The sequence below is a fragment of the Sapajus apella genome, unplaced genomic scaffold, assembly GCF_009761245.1.
Source record: "Sapajus apella isolate SASKATOON/1434 unplaced genomic scaffold, GSC_monkey_1.0 scaffold75, whole genome shotgun sequence".
In the NCBI taxonomy this organism is placed as follows: domain Eukaryota; kingdom Metazoa; phylum Chordata; class Mammalia; order Primates; family Cebidae; genus Sapajus; species Sapajus apella.
In genome coordinates this window covers 6,534,902-6,544,762 of record NW_022437015.1, presented here as the reverse complement: position 1 = coordinate 6,544,762, position 9,861 = coordinate 6,534,902, and the positions used below count along the sequence as shown (strand labels likewise).

The window sequence follows — 9,861 nt, the reverse complement described above, 5'->3', positions numbered from 1 at the left end:
AATTCAATCAACTATCTTACTAAAGATATTTTTTCTTTGGTTCTAAAAAGTATCCAGCATTTATACCTATCACAATTGAATCTGAAAATTCAGAAGAGGCAAAAGAACAGAGCTCCTTCTGACCTAGGCAGAGATGTCATTAACCTTGCATGAGTTCTGGCCCTTAAATTTAGTTGGGAGCACCTGAACTTTAGATCAAGCCAGGCAGTCTACTCTTGACTCCTACTAATTCTGGGTAAAGCACCCTAGGCTTTCTTCTTTGATTTCGGTGAGCAAACAATTGGGCTCACTTAAATATAGCTATTATAAAGGAGAATCAATGAAATGTATGGGAAAAGGCTAAAGCTCTTCTATTGTAAAGCTGTTTTGAAAATAACACATGTACACATAGAGGGGAACACCACACTGGGGCCTATTTAAGAGTGGAGGGTGGGAGTAGGGAGAGCATCAGGAAAAATAACTAATGGGTACTAGTACTTTTGTCACCTGAGTGACAACCTGTACAACAAACTCCATGACACACATTTACCTATGTAACAAACCTGAAATGTACCCCCTGAACTTAAAAGTTTTTTTTTTAAATAGTACATTCTTATTACAGCTAGATGACTATATGTAATATGTATTTAATAGTTAATAGCTCATTTTTCTTCTTGGAAAATAAGGCTTTTATTGGCTGAGTGAGGTTTTTAACATTTTTTAATCAAATGTCAGCTTTCGCACAGAAGTGGTATGGATTAATATCAAAGGATCCAAGTAATAACAGAAGCAAATCACACTTTTTCCACCTTACCTCTCTAGCTTCCTGATGCCTTGAAAAGTCATGCTTCTTTTAAAAGTAGTAATGATAAGGAAACTGTTTTGTTCTAAAATCTCATCAATTTCTATATCCAAACCTTATACAATGTTAGTTAGCATCATTGTGAATATTAAAGACTTGCCCGATCTTCTAAAAGACTTTGTATTTACTTTAGCTATATGATAATTGCTGCAAATTGAATAATTTTAATAAAGTATTGTAATTTTAAAAAGGTTTAGACCCAGACTTTTCATATTTGTTAGCTAATATTTTCTCAGTTTATCTTTTGGGATCCATCTCTAATGTTCTGGTCATTGGTGACATATTTGTTGTCTGTGGCTTTTATTGCCAATTATATGGTGGCCATTTGGTGTTAAAAATATGTGTAAAGGAAAATGTATCCTTTAAAACATCTTGTACTTTGGATCAGACTCAACATAGATGAAAGTAATCTTGCAAGTTCATTAGTCCTTTTCCCTTTAACTTTAAATCTTTTATCAAAAAAGGGGGAAAAACCCGTTGACTCAAAGCATATGTGATGGTTAAGGATCACTCACACAGGTGAGCTGAATTGAGCTCATTAGTTGTTAAATGCTTACAGCTGTTAGGTTTGACGTTGAGGAAATTATAGAAGACCAGACACATTTCTCCACTTAACTTTAACTGGGGAAGATTTGAAGCAAGCATCCTAAAGGAAAATATAACTGTTATGAGAATTCATTTTCTTAGATTTGCAAAGTAAAATAAAGAAAAAAATGAAAAGCAAAAACACAAACTTCCAAAGACTTCTTGAATTAACAAATATAGCAGGAGAGTTTGAACAGCATCTTGTCTTGAAAGGAAGTTTATAGTGGGAAGTAATTTAAACGTCTTAAAGTCAACTTAATGAAATGTTGAATTTCTCTGCGGAATTTCTAACATTTTTCTCTCTCAAATTTTGATGACAGCTTGAAATTTAAAACATTTCATCGAAAGTTGAAATCTTTTATATTCTATGTAATGGATTGAGACCTCCTAAAAATGTCAAAGACAGATAGAATTATCTCTGTGGCAGATAGCCTAGAAAATGTTCTCAATTTAATGTTAGGAGCGTAAAGCATGTGGATGGCTACGTTTAGAAGTAAAAGATAAAAACAGTAACCTTGGAATTTTTTCTGAAGAGAGTTTTATTGCCTAAAAGCAGCAACAAGCATAGCAAAGTGAAAGATGAAGAGTTGCTCATTTCTGAAAATTGAATGTCTATTATCCAAACCATCTTGCACACAATTGCCACATAAAATATCATTATTGTTACAGTGTTCTCTTACCCAAACACTTCTAGTGGATCCCAATTGGGAGCCAGATTAAACCTCGGAGTCTTCTTCCAGTAGGGAAGTCTCTCAAGTATTCAATCTTAACCCACCTGTCACTATATTAGGACTTTGACAGCCATGGTCCAAACTGAGGGATTGGTCAGCCTCCACAGTTTAAGCATCTAAATTGAAAGCCCAATATTACTGACACACAAAGGAGAAGGCAAACACTACACATCTAAACAGATTGCTTTTTAACCAAAGAAATTACAGAGTTAGAGAAAACGAATAATTGAAAAAAACTGTGTTGATAAGATTTAATCCTTGGGCTCGTGCTGAGTATTGGCAACCCCAGGGCATAGAGATTAATTGTGGGTGGAAAGGGTGAGAATCTTACCTTCAACAGAAGCAGGAGCGGAGTCACCAGGAACATATCACCTTTCTTATCAAACTCAGCCCCTCTTTACTCGATCCATTGTTCTTACTACATTCTACTGTGTCTTTGTTCATGTGCTTCTCCAGTCATAGAATATCTACGAAGGGGTAGTATAGTATAGTGTTTAAGACACAAACTGCCTGTGCTTTAATCTGCCACTTACTTCTTTTTTCTTTTTTCTTTTTATTGTCTTTTATTGTACTTTAAGTTCTGGGGTACATGTGTAGATCTTGCAGGATTGTTGCATAGGTACACACATGCCATTGTGGTTTGCTGTCTCCATCCCCCGTCACCCATATCAGGCATTTCTCCCAGTGTTATCCCTCCCCAACCTCCGCACCCCCCACTGTCCCTTCCGTAGCCCTCCACCCCAGTGTGTGATGTTTCCTCCCTGCGCCCATGTGTTCTCATTGTTCAATACCAACCTATGAGTGAATACATGTCGTGTTTGGTTTTCTGTTCTTATGTCAGTTTGCTGAGAATGATGGTTTCCAGATTAATCGACGTCTCTATAAAGGACACGAACTCATCATTTTTTATGGATGCATAGTATTCGATGGTGTATATGTGCCACATTTTCTTTGTCCAGTCTATCATTGATGGCATTTGGGTTGGTTCCAGGTCTTTGCTGTTGTAAACAGTGCAACAATGGACATGTGTGTGCATGTGTCTTTATAATAGAACAGTTTATAATCCTTTGGGCATATACCCAGTAATGGGATTGCTGGGTCAAATGGAATTTCTGTTTCTAGATCCTTGAGGAATTGCCACACTGTATTCCACAATGGTTGAACTAATTTACACTCCCACCAACAGTGTAAAAGTGTTCCTATTTCCCCACATCCTCTCCAGCATCTGTTTTCTCCAGATTTTTTAATGATCGCCATTCTAACTGGTGTGAGATGGTATCTCAATGTGGTTTTGATGGCTGAATAGGAACAGCTCCGGAGCGCAGTTCCCAGTGAGAGAGATGCAAAAGGTGAGTGATCGCTGCATTTCTAATCGAGTTACCAGGCTCATTTCAATGGGACTGGTTGGATAGTGGGTGTAGCCCAAGGAGGGTGAACCAAGGCAGGCATTAAATGAATAATAAGAGAATACTGTGAACAACTGTATGCTCATAAATTCAAAAATGTAGAAAAAAATTATCGATTTCTGAAAAAACAACCAACTACCAAAAATAAATTTTAAAAAATTATATAAGTGATATAATTAGTCCTATAACTAACAAAGAGAATGAATTTGTAATTTAATAAGTCTCCTCTTATCCGTCACTATGTGAGACATACTTTTAAATTCCACCATAATTGTGAACACCCCAGCCACATGGAACTTTAAGTTCATTAAACCTCTTTCTTTTCTAAATTTCCCAGTCTCGGGTATGTCTTCATCAGCAGAGTGAAAATGGACTAATACAGTAAATTGGTACCAGAGGAGGGGTTGCTGCTGCTAAGATACAAGAAAATGTGAAAGCAAGTTTGGCTTTGCCCAAAATGCTGATAGTAATATGAACAATAAAGTCCAGGCTGAGGTGGTCTCAGATGGAAATGAGAAACTTGTTGGGAACTGGATCAAAGAGACTGACAGCATTTTGCCCCTGCCCTGGAGATTTGTGGAACTTTGAACTTGACAGAGATGATTCAGCCTGACAATACAATTAAGAAGAAAATTTCATTTTCTGAGGAGGAATTCAAGCCGGTTTCAGAAATTGGCATAAGAAATGAGGAGGCAAATATGAATTCCTAAGACAATGGGGAAAATGTCTCCAGGGCATGCCAGAGATCTTCAAGGCAACCTCACCTATTAAAGACCTAAAGGCCTAGAAGAAAATGGCTTCATGGACTATGCCCAGACTCCCTGTGTGGTGCGCAGCCTAGAGATTTGGTGCCCTGCATCCGAACCACTCCAGCTGTGGCTGAAAGGGGCCAATGTATGGTTCGGCCTGTGGCTTGAGAGGGTGGAAGCCCAAGCCTTGGCAGCTTCTATGTGGTGTTTAGCTTTCAGATGCACAGAAGTCAAGAATTGAGGTTTGGAAACCTTTACCTAGATTTCAGAAGATATATGGAAACACCTGGATGCCCAGGCAGAAGTTTGCTGCAGAGGTGGGCTGCTCATGGAGAACCTCTGCTAGAGCAGTGCAGAAGGGAAATGTGGGATCAGAGCCCTCACACAGAGCCCTTACTGGTGTACCACCTAGTGGAGCTGTGAGGAAAGGGCCACCATCCTCCAGACCCCAGAATGTTATATCCACCAACAGCTTGCACGGTGCACCTGAACAAGCCACAGACACTAAATGCCAGCCCGTGAAAGCAGCCAAAAGGGAGGCTATGCCATGAAAAGCCACAGGAATAGAGCTGTCCAAGGCCATCAGAACCCATCTCTTGCCTCAGCATGACCCAGATGACAGACATGAGGTCTAAGGAGATCATTTTGGAACTTTAAGATTTGATTGCCCCACTGGATTTCTGATTTGCATGGGGCACAGAATATTACTTACGAACAAAACAAACAAATGAACAAACAAAAACAACTATGATGCACACAGCAACTTGAATGGGTCTCGAGACATTTATACTGATTAAAAATATTTTATCTCAGAAGTTTACATAGTGCATTATCCAATTTATGTGACATTCTAATAACGATAAAATTAGAAAGACAAAGAACAATTTACTGAGTTTCAGGGATGGGGAAGTGGGAGAAAAATGGTTGTGCTTATAAATGGTTAGTGTGAGAGTTCTTTGTGATGTAAATTGTGTTTATCTTGACTATAGCGGTAGTCATGGAAAATTCTACAGGTGATAAAATTACACAGAATGTAACACACACTTACCTGCACACACATGTGTGCATGTAAATCTGGTGAAATCTGAAGAAGGTAAATGGATTTTATTTCTGTTGATTTATTAATGTGATACTGTACTGTGTTTATAGCAGACATTACCATCAGGAGAATCTGAGTGAAGGATATAAGACATCTATTTCTCACAATTGCCCGTAAATCTCCAATTATCATAAAAAATAAAATTCAAGCAACTTTGCAGTATCATTTTAGTGCTGATAAACTCTCAACAAAGTAATAAAAAAATACAAAAAAGAATATAGTATTGACGTATGCAACAACATTGATGACACTCAAAATTATGCTGAGTGGAAGAAGCTAGATAAAATTAAGTACCTAATCTGATCCCATTTATATGAAATTCTAGAATTGCAAACTAACCTACAGAGACAGAAGGAAGATTAGTGAGTTTTTGGGAATTGGGAAGAAGTGGGAGGAAAAAGTACAAGGTGGCAAAAAACTAAACAAACCTGATGTGGTGACAGATAAAGTTATTTTAATTGTGGTGATGGTTTCACAGGTGTATATGTGTCAACTCTAATTAATTGTTTATTGTTACAGTATGTTACATCTGAATAAAGCTGTTTAAAAGAAAACCAAAAGATGCCAGACACGAGGACCAAAATATGAGTATTTGAAGAAAAAAATGCATTCCACCCTTGACATAATTAGTATATTTAAAACCAAATGAGGAATGCTTTTTAATGCCCCCTCCTCAGTAGAACACATTTTCAGTAATAATCATAAATCAAAACAAGAAATAACAAGGATTAATAAAGAAATATGGTGTAATTGTTTTAAGTGAGCCATATATATGTATGTATATATGTATTAGTAAAGGGAAAATATAAAATGGCATTTTAAGAAACCCAAAAATTGTGCAAAAGGGACAAATTAGTCAATAAATTACCCAGTTGATGTCACATTTTATTTCTTTGAATTGGTCTGTGGTTTTAAAATAAGTATTAAACAGTTAAAGAAGAATACATTTCACTTTTAAAGATACAGTTCAACTTTACAAAGTATTTTTGTTTAAATGAAGTAAAAATTTGAACTTCTCAAACAAACATTTATACTTTGCCATTCATATTTTGTTACATTAACTGAGGCATCATACAAACAAGTGGTCACATGGAATGACAGCACCTGAAAAACTCAAATTATCCCTTTATTTTAAAATCAATCATTGTACTATTATTGTTTTAGAAATATTTTAGAAATCTAAATGCTAGTATATGTGTGTCATATAGGGCCACGGATTATGGCTCAAAGTGCACTGCAAGAAATACCAGATCCTTAGGAACTTGCTTTAGAAAGAAACAGCAACAATTGAGTCAGATGATATCTGAGGCCAATGGTATAACAGAAAATTATCTGCATCAATTTCCTTCTAGAATACGAGTATTCATTAAAATATAATGATAAATTGTGCTATTTTTGGACCACTCTCACAGAACCACGATTAAAACTTACTGACCACAGCAATCTTTTAAAAAGTAGACCAACAAAACATTTTCGAGGAAGGAAAGATAAAATAGTTGTTCTAAGAAGCTGGACCAGAAAAAAAAAAAAGAGTATATATCTTCTAATTCCATTCTTATAAACCTCTAGAAAATGGAAATTGATAATGACAGAAAGCCGATCACATCAGTGGTCAGTGTTTTTGTTTTATTTTATTTATTTTTTTTAGAATGGTGGTTGAAATATGGGCAGGGAAGAATTGCCAAAAGGCATACGAAAATTTTAGGGGGTTATGGGTGTGTTTACTCTTATAGTCATGGTGATGGTTTAACAAGTGCCTATGTGACAAAACTCATCAAATTGTATGCTTTTTAAGCATGTGCACTTGGTCATATGTAAATTATACTTCAGTAAAGCTGTTTAAAAATGATATTCTCTTCACAGGTAAAAACAGCTTTGGAAAAATAAAAATAAAAGATGTTTGGAGAGAGAGCTATGTTGTTTGAAAATTCTCTGTAGACAGTGATCTCATTCATGGCCTCCTGATCATCCCAGGCATACCCCTCCCAACACAATGAGGAGCCACACCTTTCAGTTTTGATTGGTCAGCAAGGCACTCTCCCAGCCAATGAGAGCTAAGAGACACTAAGACAAAGCTCTCATTCAAGACCTGTGCTACAGGCAGACCACTCCCACTGCCCTGCTCCCCTCAAGCTTTTTAAGAAAGTGGGTTAGTCAGTATTTGGTTGCTTATATCATAGGGTTGGTTGTACCCCATACCTACCACTATGAGATAGATGGCCCGCAGGTTATTTATTTGTCTATTATTGGGAATAGTACTGCCACCCACAAACCTCACCCCATACAGGTTCTGACAACACACTGAAGTCACGCCCCCTCATTCCCCACCAAAACACACACCGGTAGAAACACCAAGCCTCTTTACTCTTTGTGTATTAAAGTTTTCAGGAAAATTGTCTTCAGTGCTTAGTCCTGAGCCAGTCCTTACCCCCCCAATAACTGGTGTGGACCCGTTGGTCTGGCCCCAAACCCCACAGAACCCACCTGCCTGCCTTCTCACGCACACCTCCCTCTTCCCTTCACTTTTTCCTTCCCCACCATCAGAGAACCCACAGAAACATATCTTTTCAATTCAGGTTGATTTTATTTTCATGATTTTAACCTGTTGGTGTAGAATTCATTGTCTGTCTGATTGTTTACTTCTCAGTGGCCAGACCTCTAGAGACGTCACAGAGGTGAGGTCTCTCTTTTCCCTTTGAAATTATTGGCTGCTCAGGTCATCACTTGAAACGCTGGAGTTCTCCTCAGTCTTTTGGTCTTTTTCTGCCTCTTCTTTCTTCATTTTTTCTTTCAGCCGGTGATAATGACCATACAGTATTGGCCCTTTAGCTTTCTTAAGTTTTCTTGTAGGGGTGTCAGTTTCAGAGGCTTTTTGGCTTGAGCTCCCTCGAAGGGGTCTTTTTGCCTTCATGGTGGTCTTTAGCCCCTATAGAGACAACACAGGGCAGAGGGCATTGGTTTTGGGAAAGGTAGGAAATACATAAGAATGGACTTTATGAGAAGGGGTGTGAATTGAGGAGGGGGTTTTGTGAGGGAAGGGAAGGATAGGAGTCTTGGGGTTGGGGAATCAGTGGGGCAAAGAGAAGGGGCTTGGGCAGGATTATCTCACCTTAACACCACTTCTGGATCTTGGTTGACAGGGAGTCTTCCCTTTCTTCCTCCCTTTGGTTCTTGGGGTTGATGGGGTCTGCTTGTCCACATCTTCATTAGGCTCCTGTGATTTACTGGCCACCTTCGCCATACTGAAGTCTCCCAGTGGTCTACTCAGAGCTCCTGATCATCCTATGTATACCCCTCCCAGCACAATGAGGAGCTATGCTCTTCAATTTTGATTGGTCAGCAAGGCACTCTCCCAGCCAATGAGAGCTAAGAGACACTGAGACGTCACAGAGCACTGCTTTTGTCACCTTTTTGTGAGGTGGGGGGAGGGTACCTGGGGAGGGTTAGACATCAGAATGTACCACTCCTGCCACCTCTGTTTTGGGGGATGATATAAAGACAAGGATAACCTGGTGGTAGAAAAGAGGATTTTCTATAACAGTCTCTTGTATGCCTTCCCAAACTGAATTGCCACCCCTCCTCATATACCTATGTTCAACTGTGGTGGCCCACATAGCAAACAGTTTCCTTCAATCTATTCCCCAAGGCCACACCTACTCATTGGTTTATTCTGCTGTCTCCCTCCCCAAGTCATTAGCTGTTATTTTTGATATTTTACCTAAAGTCCCTCTAAAAACAATATGGATATATTTCAGTGTCACTGGTGAGGTGAATAATTCTACAAACAAAAGACATTTCCCACAAATAAACATCTTTGTACCTATCACAGTTGGCATTAAAGGCAGCTTATTTTCATTAATATCCACTAGCCCTGCAATTGATGGAAAGGGATTTGAATTAACTGTCCATTTATGAATATTTCTTTTATCTTTACTTTTGTCCTATTCATGGACTCTGACCACATTATCATTATTGATTTTTGAAAGGTTATTTCTCTATTTTATTGGATTTTTCTGTCTGTCTTCCCAGTTCCTATTACTAATTTCTTTCCCACCAAAAGACACCTACATGTGAAACGCCCGATGTGTTTGAATGATGTTCTTTCATATATTTTCATTCTTGATAATCATGTGGACTTGTTAAATATGTACATTTGTGAATGTGTAAGCATTGTAATGAAACTGCTATATGCATCTCTTTTTCATTGCTTGTAATGTTGCATTGTGCTTGTTCATTTTCTTCTTCCTTTGAGGGTTACCTTTGTTGATGCTGTACCTTACTGCTACTAATGATGCTGCCACAAGCCGCATTAGTAGCTCATGACCTTTTGTGGAATTCTGCCTATGTCTCTTTAAGGTGTATATTCAGGAATAGAATTCCTAGGTAATTCCTAGGTAATAGACAATATAATTGTCTTAGTCGTTTCAGGGTGCTATAAGAGAATCTTATA

The 9,861-nt window shown here is 38.1% G+C and overlaps 1 protein-coding gene across 1 annotated transcript; it reads right to left on the bottom strand.

The window, feature by feature from the left end:
• Positions 1 to 7,981: 7,981 nt before the first annotated feature.
• Positions 7,982 to 8,703, bottom strand: LOC116532328 (uncharacterized protein CXorf51A-like). Its single transcript, XM_032251413.1, has 2 exons — positions 8,521 to 8,703; positions 7,982 to 8,337 (listed from the first exon to the last, which is right to left on the bottom strand). The coding sequence occupies exons 1-2, from the start codon at positions 8,650 to 8,652 to the stop codon at positions 8,113 to 8,115; spliced, it is 357 nt and encodes a 118-aa protein (XP_032107304.1). The 5' UTR covers positions 8,653 to 8,703; the 3' UTR covers positions 7,982 to 8,112.
• Between the last annotated feature and the right edge of the window lie 1,158 nt (positions 8,704 to 9,861).